General features: G+C 31.4%; 1 protein-coding gene across 1 annotated transcript in view; it reads left to right on the forward strand.

Moving 5' to 3' along the window:
* The first annotated feature begins 2,993 nt into the window (after window positions 1-2,993).
* Window positions 2,994-17,221, forward strand: part of LOC140445345 (cuticle protein CP14.6-like) — a 51,563-nt gene continuing 37,335 nt past the window's right edge. The window contains exon 1 of the mRNA XM_072537319.1: window positions 2,994-3,122. Coding sequence (XP_072393420.1) covers window positions 3,108-3,122 — 15 coding nt within the window. The 5' untranslated portion in view covers window positions 2,994-3,107. The remainder of the gene's footprint in view (window positions 3,123-17,221) is intronic.

A 17,221-nucleotide genomic window follows, 5' to 3' on the forward strand; every position in this document is an offset into this window, starting at 1 on the left:
GTAAACAAAAAGGATTACTCAGCATAATTAAAAAGAGAAAAATACAATACTTGGGTCATATGTTGAGAGCTGAAAGATGTGAATTACTCCAAATCATATTGGAAGGTAAAGTTCAGGACAAAATATCAGTTGAAAGACGCCAGAACTCATGGCTAAAAGACCTGAGGAGATGGTTTGACCGCTCATCCACAGAAATCTTTCGTGCAGCAGTTTCCAAAGCTACAATTGCCATTTTGATCGCCAATCTTCAGCAATAAGAAGAAGAAGAATAATATCATAGAGTCTTTGGTTTTAAATAATAGGACTAATTAAGCAAGTTGATGTTTTGTATCATTCTATGTATCATCATCCCAGTCTCCCTAGTCTTCTACTCTTCATATCCATTTATTGTTAATTCATTTGTGTCATGGTTTTCTTGTTCATTTATTTGTGTTGATGTTTATTTGAAAACGTTTGACAATATAATTTCTTCTTTGTTAAAATCTAACTATCGGTAAAGAAATATAACAGCTTAAAGGTACTTTAAAGAAAATTAAAAGTTAAGTCAAATATTAACAGAACTGAACTATCAAGAACAGTGAAAGATTTCTATCAAAAACTATATATTAGTAGACGGAACACCTAAATAAAGATAAAAGAGGGAACTTAATAAAGCATAATAAATTAAGATTCTGACCTAATGCCAAACATAAAGCTTAGTGAAATCAGAAAAGCAATGGATAAGATGAAAGACAATAAATCACCAGAACATGATAGACTAGTTATAGAATCCCTCAAGAATGGGGACGAGACACGGATACTCTCAAAATACACGAACTTTAAAGTATGCTTCACTTGTAATTTTAACATCAACGAGATTGTGTAATAACTAGACGTGTACCAAACTAGAGAGCAGGCGGGATTTCGATCAAAGTTTAGCACCAAAGACTATCTGCAAACAATAAAACAACTCATTGAAAAATCCATAGAATAGAACTTTAGTATTGGTGTTAATAAATTTTTACAAAGCGTTTGACAAGATGAAACTAAATAGTATAATTAAAGCATTAATTAGAAGTCGTATTTATAGCCGCTATTACAAATTAGTACCTATGTAAATCATACGAAAGAGTAACGAAATAAAAATTCAAAGAGGATTTACAGGTTAATACACTATCGATAAAGCTTTTGTAGCTGCCCCAGAACGTGCTTTTAAAATCCTTAATTGATATTATCAAGGGATAAAATGTCGACGGTTAAAGACTGAACAATCTAAATTATGCTGATTAAGATAAAGAGACGAATCCTGACAGGCCGATATCTATTTATGACTTAGCTGAATGTATTGGAATAGCACACAGCCGTTCCATGACTCCTACAAATATAGCCCATGCCTTTAAAAAATGCGGTATATATCCCTTTGATCGGGATATCTTTACAGACGAGGACTTTTTGCAAAGTAAGGTAACAAACAGACAATGTCCAAATAATGAAAGTTTTAATAATATAAGAGACCTTCAAGGAGGTGAACATAACGATAAAATCACTGTGCCAAATGAAAATGACAGTTCTGCAGCTAATAACATTCAATCAAAAACCCCGAACATACAGAAAGTCAAGCAGGACCATCATTTATTCCGCCACAACAATTTTTGCCTGCATTGAAAGCCCAATCTCGTCACAGTAATAGAAAAAACAGAAAAAGTAAAAAAGGTATTATTGCCACAGATACACACGAAAAAAACATTATTGAAGAAGAAAGGTTGCAAGCTAAAAGAGAAAAGCTAATAAATGAAAATAGACAAGCTAAGAAGAGAGTCCAATTTGTTAATGACTATAATTCAGAGGAGGATGAAATAAATATTTCCCTTGAGAGTGACAGTGATAGAGGAGAGTATAAACAAGATCTGCCTATTTAAAATCCAAATTTGTTTAGTACCCAAGGTTTTAACCCTAACGTAGAAGATTATGTCCTCGTAAAATTTCATCCACCAAAGTCAGTGGTATATTTTGTGGGGAAAATATTACAGATAGAACAAGATGGGGAATATAGCATATCATTTTTAAGACTTAAGGATAAATATAGTGAGCAGTTTGTTATACCCAATGTTCCTGATATAGCTTTTGTCAACAAGAAAAATGTGAAATATATTTTGCCGAGACCAAAACTATGTGGCAGCACACAACGACAACAATGCTATTTTACATTTACAGTGTCTTTTTCTTTATTAAATGTCCGATAGGAATTATACCTATCTTCAGTATTATTGTTCTTTTCAACTATTCTTGTGCTTTTAAACAATAAAAATTTGAAATCTTACTATAGTTTCTGTAAACCTACTTTTTATTAGCTATGTTTAAAATAAAGTAGTTTGGTTCAATCTGTACGCAGCACTAGTTCATTGTGTACCACCCGTGGGACACAATGAACTAAAGACACTTAAAATAATAAAACCATATTAACTCAAAAACAATAATCTTTATTGATAATCAAATTATGTGTAATATATTACAAATATGTGTTTCTGATACTCGTACAATTTCGTGTTTCTAGGTTAAAATGGGACTGATCTAGACAATTTTAAATTTTGGATGGTTCATTGTTGAACACATGACTCTATAATAAAGTAAGATTGGAGTTAATTATGGGTATCTTTTTGCAAGTTGACTTATATTACTAAATATTGTAGAATACTATTCTGACATCATATACTCAGATAACCAGAGTATCGAAATAGAAATCAAAAATTTTCGCTTATAAACTAGAAACTGCATTTTCCTGATTTACTGATTAAATAAAAAAAATCAAATTTAGTAAAGAGAAAAAATGCCTACATAATTGTAGGCGTAGAATGATTAATTACATACATTATTATATTATTCATGTATAAATTATTAAAACCTTCATTATATAAACAAATATTGATTACAAAATATTATTATGCGACGCTCATTTAATATAAAGAAAAATTAGATTGAATAATAATTAAAATACATTACACCCAAAACTAAGGCAATGATTTCTGGCTAAAACCTTCTGAGCAAAATGTGGGGACAACCATCATACATTTGAAAGTATATAAACAACTTATAGCGTGTCGATCATCATTTTGTTTTTGGTGCAGAAGATGTTATTGAAAGCGGTGAGTCTCTAATTTTCTAGGACACTTTAACACTATAATGACTGCCAGATTAATCATAGTCGAGATTTCGTAAACATTAAAAATTAATTATTTTTTAATGCGGCGTACTCATTCATTATATAATTAAGTTCACGTTCTCGTCGTACAAGGGGTGATGTGAAAGTGATTGGTGAATTGTGAATTGAAATGTATTAAGGCTAATAACGTGTTAGTAGTGTATTGATCCTTTTTATCATAAATTATTGCCTTGCATTTCTATAGCTTCTTAGGTAATGAAACTTCGGTTCATTGTTTTTCGATTCTCTTATTTCTTGATTTGTTTAAAACTAATTATAACGTTGTCTCGGAAACGCACTACATTAGAATTTTACTATTTGCCAACGTTTCCAACCAACCAAGCGGTTGCCACAATAACATTATAAATTTTTAGTTAATATATTTTCTTGGAATCAATCTTACAAAATGCATTATTGGACATTTGGATCGCCAGATTTGATATAGTTTTCAAAAAAATGTTTGAAAAAATAAATAAATTATTCGGTTTAACTTAATACAGAACAACATTCTTTAAATACTTTAAATATATTTAATTTTTAATTTAATTATATAAAATTTAAATTATTTTATCTCAAGAATAGCAAAAAAAAATTATAATAGTAGTATTTAAAAATACCGCTCAAACAATCCTATCTTCTCATGGTAAATATTTGGTGTACATGGCTTTTTTTTATATAAGTAATTTTGCTTGTTCATTGGTAGGTTGTTGCCTCTATGGAATATTGTCACTGCATTTCTTCTGCGATCGGCCAATACTTCCACCACTTGGTTATTTGTTCATTGCTATTTTAATGAGTCTTTTGTCGGCCATTGTAGTGATGTAATTGTTTCATTCTTTTTTTGTTCGTTTAGTAATCTCTCGTTTATACCCTGTACAGTACATATTATTTTATCTCGTCACTCCTTATACTGATAATTTTAATTTTATTATTACTCATTATATATCGCCTTTCATTATTAACGCCCTTTATGACTTCATCCATGAATATTAAATACCGTAGGGCTTAGTGACTTCCTTTGTCATATTCCATTATTTATATCTATAAGTTTTGTAAGTTGGCCATCTATTCTGACATTCATCTAATTATTTTGATAAACATTTTTCATTGTTTTTGTAGTATTCTTCTTCTTCTTCTTTTTATGTAGACATGACTCTGTCTGTTTTGCCTCCAGTAAGTTGACGTTCCATCGTTTTCGTGGTCTTCCTACTGATCGTCTTCCTATTGGGAAACCGTCTCTTGCTGTCTTTACTACTCTATTTGTTGGTATTCGGCTTAAATGATCGATTCATTCTGTTCTATTTCTTACCCAGTTCTTGATGTTCTTCGCCTTGCATCTACGTCATATATCTGTACTTCTAGCTCTGTCCCATAGTATCTTGCCATTTTTTCTTAAAAATAATCATAGCCATAAAAAGTGTTTTCATCTCTGCTGTTTCTAACATCATTTTTGTCCTTTCTGCGTCAGCTCATGTTTCTGGCGCCTGTGTCATTATTGGTCTGATGACTGTTTTGTAAATTCTGCCTTTCATTTTTTTTTCCGATATTTTTATTACTTCATATTATTTCATTCAGGCGGCCTGCGGCTCTGTTTTCTCTATTTACTTGATCTTCCACTTTAGTTTCGAGATTTCCGTAGCTAGATAATGTGATGCCTAGATATTTAAATTTCATCACTTCAGCTACTATCTAACCTTCCTGGTCAAATTAATATCTTAGTAAATTTGTTGTTGTAACCATGCATTTTGTCTTTTTTGGGAAAACTAACTTATTAAATTTTCTGTCGGTTATATTAAATTGGTGCAACATACGTTGTAAATCGTCTTCACTTTGAGAGAGTAGTATTGCGTCGTCTGCATAGCAGATTATTTTAAGTTGTTTTTCTCCGATTTCTTATCCTATTGCCAGCTGCAATAGGGTCGGTTACTTCTTCTTACACTTTTAGTGTGTTGTTTTGATAGATAGTTTCGATCGTTTTAATTATTCCTATAGGTATCTCTCTTACGTACAATAACTGGATAACGTCCTTTAATTTGACCCGGTAAAATGCCTTCTTAAGTTCCACGAAACAAAGATATGCCGGTTTGTTGTATTCTATTGATTTCTCTTGCACTTGCAACTTTCTGGGTTCGATTTGTCTTCCTTTTTTAAAGAGAGGTATTAGAATGCTTGATCTCCATTATTGAGGAATACTGTTTTGTTCTATTATTTTTGGATTGGTTTCGATAGTTGTTTAGTCAGATTTAGTCCTTCGTACTTTAGGAGTTCGTTCGGCATTCTGTCCTCTTCTGGTGATTTTCTATTTTTTATTTTTCATAATGCTTCCTTTACCTCTTCCTCCTTAATATTTATTTCTTCGTTTGTCGTCACCTTTGGTGTTGGTGGTTCATTATCGTCACCTTTAGCAAATAGGGATCGAAAGCAGTCTACCCGTGTTTCCTTCTAAATATGTTTCGTTTTTATTGGTTTGTTCATGTCTTTTCTTTGTCCTTTGATCATTCTCCATATTTATTTTTGTGTTCCGTAGAAGTCGTGTTCCATCTGTTTTGAGAAGCTCTGCCAGTTTTCCCTTTTTATTGGTCTAACTAAAGTATTTGTTTTATTTCTGATTTGTTTATAGTGGTTATACGCCTGTTATGTTTGTTGTGTCCTGTATTTTAAAAAGGATCTCTTATTTTCTTCACATTTCGTCTTCAATTCCTCTCTAAACCATGGTGTTTTCTTTTTTGATATGTTAGTGTTCGCTACTTTCTCCTCTCCAAGTAATTCTGTTGCTGCAATAATTATGTTATTTTTAAGTTTTTTCCAGCTTTTCTCGATGCTATCGTTTTCTATTTCATTCCCAACGATCGTCTTTAATATTCTTTTTCTGTATAAGTATTCCGTGAATTTCGTATTTAGTCCCTCTTTGTAATATTCAGTAGGATATATTTATTATCATTATCATTATCCAGTTTAAGTCCACTGCTGAACATAGGCGTCCCCTAAATACTTACATTGTACCCAATCTTGAGCAGTTTGAGTCCAGTTTTGCTGGATGCGCTTGGTATCGTCTGACCACCTTGTTGGAGGATGTCCTCTATTACAATAAGCGTCGTGTCTAGATCTTCATTCTAAAAGTTTCTTGGTTCATTTTCCATCTCTGAAGCTGGCAACATGTCCCGCCAGTTCCATTTGGCATTGTAATTCTTTTAATTGGATCCGTAACACTAGTTTTTCTTTTAACAATTTGATTTGAAACTCTGCTTTTGGGTGATATATTTAACATGAACCTCTTCATTGCTCTCTGTGCCACTTATATTTTATTTATTACTTTTCTAGTAAAAATCAATGTTTCTGCTTCATACGTTAGAACTGGAAGTATACATTAACCTTTCTTTTCAAATACATGGAAATATCTGATCCAAAGACTTTCTTCAGTTTTCCATAAGCTGCCCATATTGTTCTCTCTTCCTAATTTAATCTCATGGTTTAGATACTTATAGGTATACATTTGTTTAATTTGCGTCCCATTAGTTAAATTGTTTTTGGCCATAAGAAGATTGGTCATGTATTTGGTTTTGGAAAAGTTAATTTTAACGCCAACTCGTATACAAGAGCTCTGACGGTCTTAAATAAGTTGGCAGTTATAGTCTACCCTGTCTGTATTAAGGACTATGTCGCGTACAAACCTAGTTTGTTCAGAAACTCCTCATTTATGTTGACTCCAATATTTTTTTAATTATTGTTTCTCATAGCACTTTGTAATAAAGCGGTGAATAGTTAAGGATAGATGGTGTCTCCTTGCCTAATACCCTTCTCCAAGGAAAATGTGTTAGTATAGCCATAATCCATTCCCACTGCAGTTGTTGGGCTATTATGTATATTGTGAAGAAGAGTTGTATACCTGCATTACACTAGGTAAGAGCTCTAAATATAGAGCTATGCCGAAATGAACCAAATGCTTTTTTAAATTCTACAATTATTAATAACAATGGCTTTTTGTTTTCTATAACTTTCTATATCAAGGATTTTATTACTTTTAGGTAGTCGTTCGTTCCAAAGCCACTCCTACATCCGGCTTGTTCTAGTGATTAGTGTACATTTTCACCATATTTCTTCTTACTTTCTTTACATTCAAGACACTTTTCGCACTTACCGTTCTATGGTCACTTCCACTTTTGCAAAGTCCACTTTTTGGGTTTTTTTAAACTGAGTGTTTATGACATATTATAGCCTTTGTTGCAAAGAAATTTTATATTAGTTTGACCCCTTTTATTTCTATCACCATATTCGTGAGGTCCAAGTACAAACTATGAATCATCCTGCTTGCGGCCTATTTTGGCGTTTAGGTCTCCCATCAGTATAGTATATTCGGTGGTTACCTTTTGTAACGCAGTGTTACCGTCATCGTAAACCATTCAACTTCTTCGTATTGCGTATACCTGGATGATCTTTATTCGAAGGTTTTCTTATTTTCGTAAGATATATGACTCTACAACTTATGATTTTAATTGTGAGTATATTCTTTGTGTGTTTTTTAATTAACATAAATTCGACGCCACCATTAAAAGACTTTCTTCTATAATGCAATAGGTTTCCCGACAAAAGCACTATTTGTTCTTCATTTTTTTATCGTACTTCGATAATTTCAAGTATAACACATTTTTTATGCTTCCGCTCGTTTTTAAGTTCCAAACGTTTCTCGTCCTCCATCAATTTTTTGGTGCTATATGTTGCCATAAACCATATTCTTTGCCGTTGTCGTTTATGAAGGTAGTCTGATCGACTCCGGGAATTCTTAGCACCCTCTGTCCATCTACATTCGAGACTGCTACCATAGCCTGGTTTAAAGGGACTTAAGGAGACTGAGAGACTTGTATTTTAGTCGTTTCTCATTTTACTTGGATACATGTCCTTTTTCTACCACACTGGCTGTTGCAAGTTGGTAGAAGGATGTAAGGTAGGGTTAGGAAATTTAGTGGCTTTGGTGGATGGTAGGTTGGGATGTGGTAACTTCTCGGTTTGAATAAGTGAGAGTGAATCATGGCTTGCATAAGCAGGTCGCGACCTTTAAGTAGACCTAACTTTACCAGTAGCGTAAAGTGTATCTATCCACTACCTTGTTCATTAAAATTATAAATATACAACTTTGTATATCAATATGCAAAATATACATTGTATATTTATTAAGCTAGATATGTAGTACATCTTTAAGTCTTAATCTCTCAAATGCCTTCTTCAAGTCGATCAAACATAGAAATGCAGATCCAATGTTTTCTCTTTAATTACTGGATATACTGGAATTGGAATATTTGCAGTATTCCAATGTTTTCTCATTATTTTTTTTTTGGCGCATAATGAGTTTGTTGCTTCTATGCTAAGTTTATGAGGTGATTTATTCGTTCTTGGGAAATTTTGGTTTCAGGGTAGTATGTAGCAAATTAATACTTCTATAGGTTTTTGGTTGCTTTTTATTATTCTTTTTTGGAATATTAGAGTTAACTCGCTTGTCCTCCCTTCTGGTATTTAATTGTATATTATAATTTTGGTAATTAACGTTGTCAGTTAATCCGTCATTGTCAGTCCCCCAATTTTCAACAATTCATTATTTTGTATCCCATCTTTATCTGCAATTTTTGTGTTCTTTAGTTTTTAAGTGTTTTTTGTACTTAATGCTTGCGTATGTGAACTTTTTTGTTTATGATCATTTCTGGTCTTTTTGGTTAAAGGCGGTATATTTTTTTGTAAACCATAAAAATCGTATTCAGATCTTTTAAGAAGCGTTTCCAGTGCTCTATTTTAATTCTTTTTTTAACTGCATGTGTTTAATCTTTTATTCTCTTGTAATCTCTGTACTCTTGTTGTATCTTGTTTAACATGTACTTTAGGAAACTATGTATTCCTTATATTTTCCGTTTACATCTTTACACAACTACCGAGTTTTTCCCTTTTGGAGAAGCTTGTATTTATTTATCCTGTTTCTCCCAGAGCTTCTTTAACTAAGTCTAATACGTTTGCTTAAATTTCTGCTTAGCTTTTCTTGACTTCATCTCTTTGGATGATATATGTGTTTCTGCATTTTTCTGCTATCCTTCTTTGGTATAAACACTTTATAGTATCAGATTTTCAAGATTTATCTTTGTAGTGTATTCTACAATTTTATTTTTATGATATATTTGTGTTGTTATTCGGATTTTGGATAATAATACTATAGGATAATAACACCTAACCGCTTTCGATCTTTGCCGATATTATCTCTTCCTATCTGTACATCCAAAATTTGAAAAGGGAGTAGCTCTCTATATGAAAGGATGCTGTCAAAAATGTTTTATTAATACGTAATACATTTGTCCTGCATAAGTCCGTCAGAAGATAACCGTTTCTATTTCTAACATTCTCGTTATATCGTTGTTTTATCTCTGGTACTATATCATTACCAGCTTAAGCGTTATGTTAAATAAATTAAAGAATTTTCTTGAAAAACATGTTGTACATTTCAAAAAAGATTACTTTACAGACCAAGTATAGTCCTTCATATAATTTTTTACTATTTCGTTAAGTCGTTCTGTGTTGCCTGTATTTATTGGCATTTTTACTCCTGAAAGTTTTATGACTATATTATTTGACTTACAAACCTTCTCTATTCGTTCTAGTATATTCTTCTAAATTTAACTTAATCCCTCATTTCAACATGCTTCACAAAAAGTATTGAGCAAAAGCGGAATAATCATAACCCGATCTAGGAAAAAGTGATCATCCGAGTCTGGTTGTGGATATTCCTAGTTTGCAAATTAACTAGCAATCAAATCTAAGTTGTTAACGACATATTCAGATTTCCAGCTGTATTGATAAAACCAAAAAATGGTAGAAAGACTATATTTTAAAATACAAAAATCCGACGAAGTACCAGAGAGCAATCTTGTGCAAATAAGGTTTTGTAAAAGGTACTGTAGACTTGCGCGAAGCTTTATATTCTTCTTCTTCTTCTTCTTCTTCCTCTTTACAAGCAATTCTGCTTGTTCATTGGCGGACTAATACCTCTATGGAAGGTTGTCACTTCATCATCTATTGCGCGGTCGCAAATACTTCTTCTATCGATTGGTGATTTATCTCTTGCTATTTTGACGTCACGAGTCTCCTCCATTATACTTTTGTAGATATTCGATTCCCTTTTTTTCTATTTTGTGTCCATTTATTTATACACCGTACGTTACATTTTCTTCTAATATCTTCACTTCTCTTTCGATCTCTCAGCGTATTTCCTGTAATTCTTCTCAGTACTCTCATCTCTGCCGTTCCAGTAGCCTTTGCGTTGTGGCTGTATCAGGTCTTGTTTCTGAGGCATATGTCATTATTAGTCTTACACTGACTTTATAAATTCTTGACTTCATCTCAGTGTTAATGTGTCTGTTTCACCATATAGTGTTATTAAGGCACCCTGACAGTCTATTTGCTTTTTGTACTTGATCTCTCACTGCTTTGTACAGGTCTACATAGCTCTACAGTGTAATGCCCACGTATTTTATTTTCATTACTTGTTTAATACTGATGCCATCAGATTTTATTTTACATATGGTTGGTTTTTTGGTGACTACTATTGTTTTAGTTATCTGAGATGAGACTGTCCTATTAAATTCTTTTGCTCTTATGTTAAATCTGTGGACCAGTTTTTGCAGCATATATTCATCTTGGTCTATCAATGTTGCGTCATCTGTGTACAGAGTATTTTTATTTCTTTGTTTCCCTTTCTGCATCCTCTTCTTCTGTTAATGCTTTTGATGATTTCATTCAATGATCAAGTTGAAGAGCATGGGGCTTAATGAATCCCCTTGTATTATCCCTTTGCCTTTTGTTATAAGTTCTGTAAGTTGTCCATCTATTCTGACTTCCATTTTGTTGTTTTGGTAGATGTTATCGATATGTTTCTATGTTTCTTTATAACGAATATTACATCTGTACACGATCTTCCACTACGCAAACTCTGTTATCTATCTGCTAAACTTATTCTCTGATTTATTAGCAATTGTAAAATTGAAGTGGTAAGTTTTAGGGTAGTAATTAACAAGTTTATACCTCTGTACTTTTCTGGCTGTTTTTTATCTCCTTTTTTGAATAGTAGAATTAGTTAGCTCGCTCAGAAGCTTAGAAGCTTTATATTAATCAACAAAATTGCTGTTTTTACTATTCTCTTTACAATTTCATAAAAATTTTAATCAAATTTCTATTCAGCACTAGTTTTTGTAGGTGGACCTGTTTAACCTTTTTTCATGCTTTATCGCATTCGTTAGTCAGATCTCTTTTACGTTTCCTGTACAAGAAATTGTGAAACATTTCAAAAATCAAAATAACAAATTATGGTCTCTTTTGACATTTTGTATACCTAACGGCCACCCCCTAGTGAGGTACACAAATAGACGCTTTTCTTTTAGTTTACCGTCGATCTAATGTCTCGTTGAGTGCTCTATTTCGGTGTTGTCGTTTGACACATTAGATTGCTAACCATCACATATTTTCTTTTTATGGACTGTGATTTAAATAAAATACATCCAACAATCCATCCATAGCTAAAGAATTTATGGATTACTTTGTAGTTCATTCTTAGCAGTTTTAAAGTATTTCTAGTTTTTCTTAAACTTTATTTTTATGCCGGCAGTTGACCGTGAACATCCTCACAATATGTAACAAATGTTCTCTCTTATTTGAATTTTATATATTTTGTAGCCGTTCTTAGTCGTACACATTATTTATGTAAAAGGTTAACTATCTACGAACAAAATAATTATTCAAAATAAAAGGTTATGTCATTCAAGTTGACAGTTTAGTAACCTTAAACTTATGATTAAATAAATGACACCATGATTTATTGTTATTGTTTATTGAATAGTTTATTGTAAAATTTAAAAATATTACTATTTGCGAGATTATCTTCTTTAGTTTCGTGAAATAACCATAAATATGTCAACTAAATTTTTTATAAGATCATTCAATTTATAATCGACATGTTAATAATAAATAGTTGGTTTTATTATTTGATGTTTTTCCATTAGACCTTTTAATATTAGAATGTCAATTTTGGGACCTTAAAAAGAATACAAAAAAGTTTGCCACTGCTACCTCCGCGCTTCCCTTAACTTAAACTGCCCCCCCCCCTCGTAAGGAAAGAAAAACAGAAAACACGGATTTACAAAGAATCTGTCCACCTTAGGAAACAATGTTTCAAACAAAAAATGTAGCTGATTTTTCTCATTTTTTCATAATTTTTTTGATATGTTTATTTTGTATTGATTACGTGGGTTCAAACCCAGCCTTTCTTTTAGTGAGTCATAGTTTACCGAATTCTCTCTAACGTATATACATAGTAAAATCAAAGAATATAGACGCTTCTATATTCTATAAGCGTCTATATTCTTTGGTAAAATTGAAAAAATTTTAACCTATAGATTGTTTTGTTACTTTCACAATAGATGGCGAGTACAAACAACCATTTTTGACTCATTTATTGTTCTAAAAAATATAGTTTAAATTTTGTAAAAAAGACTGAGCATATTTGTTGGCTTTGTAAAACTATCGATTAGATTAAAATAGCTATATATTAAATTAATTATTTATATATTTTTAACACTGGTTTTATTCATCTTCGCCATCTATGGTTGACCTACGGAACTAAGTTGTTGAAAGTTTGTATGTTAGATACATAATCGTGTACATTTAAAAAAGAATACAATAAAGTTACTTGTATTTGTTTGATAGTTAATCGTTTGAGAAAAGAACTTTTACAAATAATACAATAAAGACTATTAATTTGTTTTTATTTCAAATTCTAATATAAGTGTTAGAAGCGATAACCTTTTCATATTTGGCTGATCACGATTCTCGTAACTATCAGTTTTAACTAAAATGGTTCGTGACATTCTTAAAATCCTATATGACGTCAAAATGAATTGCTAAAATAAAATTTGTATCAACTAGATAGTAAAAATTCGGTATCTTTTGATCAGAGCGTCTTCTCGACAAAAATCAAATTAAGTTTTAAAGGCGAAGAGTGTAGATTTCGTACAAAATTTGCTTGTTTAATATTTAAATTTTGCCGTGAATAAATACAGGTTCTCAAGCTATTAAATATAACTTGGTCACTGTAGAATTTCCATTGTTAGAGCCATCTTTAAAACCTATAGCATGAAATTTGGGTTTGGAGGTTTTTGGTTTAAACTTTCACATTTAATATAATCTAAAACATTTAAAGCTCTTTCTATTCGATTGCATAAGTACATTCTTCAAAAGTACACAACTTCGGCTACAAATTCCACCTAGTTTCGTCATCGTGGAAGCATTTTCCGTGACGTGGGATTATTTGTAATATAAAAGTTTAATTTCGGTGTTTTTAGGCACATTTCGAAAGCACCATATTTTCTGCCAAAACACAAAATCGAAATTTCATGATATAGATTTTGAAGAATAGGCTCTAGCAATGAAAATTCTACAGCGGCCGATTAATGGCTATAAATAGACTTAGGCAAATATGCAAATAAAGAAGTATGAAATATTCTCATAAATATGCAGTATTTTATGCAAAATATACATATTTATCTAGAAAATATGCATGTAATAAAAAATATTTACAATATTTTTTTATTTACAAAAATACTTACAATATTATAAATACATAACATAATATACAATTATTTTAACATATAAATAATATTTTGAATTGTGGAAACAATACATTATCAAATGATGTTCAAAATTTTCTAATAAAACCTTATGGCTTCTATCTGAATACATATATTTGTAAATAGAAAAACTTCTTTCGACATCAACTGATGTAACTGGGGCATTTTTCAAATTTACTATAATAGATGGTTCTAAATTAAGTGGCTCTGAAAATGTCCCAGCTAATACTTGAACCACTTCAGAAAGAACCTGGTAACCACTATTTTTTTCCATAGTTACTTTAAATTTTTGAAAAATTTCTTTTCCAATAATACTTTTAACGTTTTGACACAATGACTCAAATTCTTTTATTAAAACTGTACTCTCTAACAATGATAATTTGGATGATTCTAATTGAGTTATAGTTTTATGGACAAACCTATAATTTGATTTTATGAATGACAGTTGCTGTTGGAGGATGTTATTTTGGAAGGCTTGCTTAGCTTTCAATAAAGATTGGCAACTATCATCCGTTAAAAGGTTAATTATTTTTTTTAATCAACAAAATGATCAGCATAGAAATTAGCTGCTTCCAACCATGTTCCGCAACGTGCTAAAATGGGTTGCGGAGGCAGTGGAACAGCAGGAAGCATATCTCTGGAACATTGTATTGTTACAGGTGATTTCAGGAATACCTTTTTAACGTTCGCTATTAAACTGTTAACTAGTGGAAATTTTTATCTTACTTCCTCCGCAACTCTGTTTATTCCATGCGCTAAACAAGTGACATGTATTAAGTTTGGATAAAATATTTTTAAATTTTGTCCTGCTTTTACCATAAATGGTGCGGCATCAGATAAAATAAGCAATAATTTATCATTAGGCACAGCAGTAGGAAGAAAAAAGATTGCTAATGCTTCTTGTAGAAACCGTGATATTGTTAGAGCGTTGGTTTTTTCCACTTGCTTACAGGAAATTAAATACGATTTTGGAAAGATTTCATCGCTAAGTACACCAATCAATAAGTGCACAATGTATCTTCCTGACGAGTCAGTGGTCTCGTCCACATATATGTAAAAGTAATTATTACCTATTTCGGCTTTTATGTTTTGGATAACTGAGGAGTATAACAAATTGACAGTATTTTTCTTTAGAGTTCGTTCACCAGGAATGTTTTGTTTGCAATATTTTTTTATTTTTCATTACATAATTTCGAAAGCGGTATATTAGAAGATACTAATGCAAGAAACAAGTCTTTGTTAAAAGTTTCTTTTTCGGTTTGTTTTTTGGAACTTGACTGAAAGCACTTGGACACTCAAGGTTGATATTTTTCACCGGATGTGGTTTTCACTTTTTTAGCTTAATGTTTCGCTGTTCTGACATGCTGATCTATTTGAAATTTTTTTTTTCAGATAAAATCTAAATAAGAATATAAATATTCTATAGTTGTACCCATTTTTAAAATCTAATATTGTAGAAATAAACTAAAAATGAACCGTTTTTTCATAACAATTAAAATACTTAAATTAAATCAAATAAAAATCGGTGTAGTAATCTTGAAAATGTCAAGAAATGACAGGAAGTGCAAGAAGAAAGAACTCCCAAATATTTACAAGAGCCTCGTGGACTTTTCTGTTTACATTTAAAGAAAGAATACTGTGAGCATAAATTAAAAGCACTTAATTAATTAATTCCAATATATAATATGTTTTTGTTTTTAGTACAATTAAAGCAAACTATTCTATTGTAAGAAAAAAAATGTTAGCGACCTTTCAGTAGATTATTGAATGATTTAAATTTTAAATAAGTATCCTATTTTTTATCGCAAGGAGTTTAAAAAGTGCTTGAAAAAAAAATACATCGATTTATTGCGAACTAGCCTTGTGTCGGTACTTTTCTTAAACATAATCTCCAATTTTAAAATCTTTGTTTGTACCACCGTGTAAATTTTTAAAATAAAATAAAAAATAATACGTATGTACTTACGGTTTGGCCACAACATGAGCAATAAACTTTATCCATATCCATAGATAGCTCTTTGTAAGGTTCAATCCCAGTTGAAACATTGCTTATTTTCGGCATTTTCAAAGCACAATAATTATTCACTTTATATTCTTCATATTTCTAATTATAATAATTATTCAATTATTATAATTAGAAATACACGTTGTTTACACCTCCAATTTTACAACAAAAGTGAAACCAAGTGAAACTGACCGTCAAAATAAAAATTTTTACATAGAAACATAAACTGGCAAATACAAACCCTTAATTCCAGGACAAAACGTGACAAAACTATAAGCCGCTGTCTTTTATTAGTTACTATACCAAGAATTTGAATACCAAGTGATTATAAAACAAAATTAAATATTGACATTTTTATGCTATCTGTAAGTTTGAATATAAAAATACAGTGTGGCGCACCGAAAAAGAAACAGATGCATTTACTGGCAGATGATTCCTTTAAAAAAAAAAACGCTTGGACCCGTCGATTTTGTTATCGAGGGGAACACAAAATTGGCATAAAATCACTTTAACATTTGCAGCCCCTTAAGGGGGGGTGGCATCATCCCTAAAATCTTAAATAAAAAGGGGGGTCGAATGATCCATTATTTGAAAGGTCTTTCAACTCCCTTTATAATGATGTAAAATTCATGTATTCAATTCAGTAGTTTTGGAGATTTATTGATTTAAAGTTTAAAGTAGACTTTAGTAGGTACATCAAATTAGTTTGTACTTATTTCAGAAGAAATTTGTGTAAAAGCATTTTCTTGATAAGTAAATGCTTTTATTTACTACGCCCATGGTTTATTAATAATAAAAATAGCAATTGAAGTGTCCTTTGTGACAGAAAAAGTTGTTTCTTGAAGAAAGATAAGTAGAGAATGCCACGTACTTATTTTAAATAGGAAATAGTACATTAGTTTGCGATTGATTTGACCAATCTTTGTTGTTAAAATATCATTTATACATAAATTAACCATGGTTTATTCCACGGCAGAAAGGGTTGAAATTATTGAAATATTTTTCGGAAATAATCAGTGCGCTAATAGAACAGCACAAATTTTTAATGAGCGACATGAGAACAATAATGTGCACCGAAAATATGTTCTAGAACTTGTAGCTAAATTTCGGGAAACTGGATCAGTCGCCAATAAAAAACGTAATATTGAGAATCCTATAAGGAACGAAGCAACAGAAGTGGGGGTTTTAGGGCAAGTTATTGTAGATCCTACATTAAGTACCCGCAAATTGCAAACTTCGTGTGGTGTTAGTCGACGTACTATCCAACGGATTCTAAAGGCCCATAATTTTCATCCGTATAAAATTCACCTTGTACAAGAACTTAATGAAGACGATTTTGATAAGCGATTAGAATTTTGTGAAGTTATGAGTGAACGAATTACAAAC

The sequence above is a fragment of the Diabrotica undecimpunctata genome, chromosome 7, assembly GCF_040954645.1.
Source record: "Diabrotica undecimpunctata isolate CICGRU chromosome 7, icDiaUnde3, whole genome shotgun sequence".
Lineage (NCBI taxonomy): Eukaryota > Metazoa > Arthropoda > Insecta > Coleoptera > Chrysomelidae > Diabrotica > Diabrotica undecimpunctata.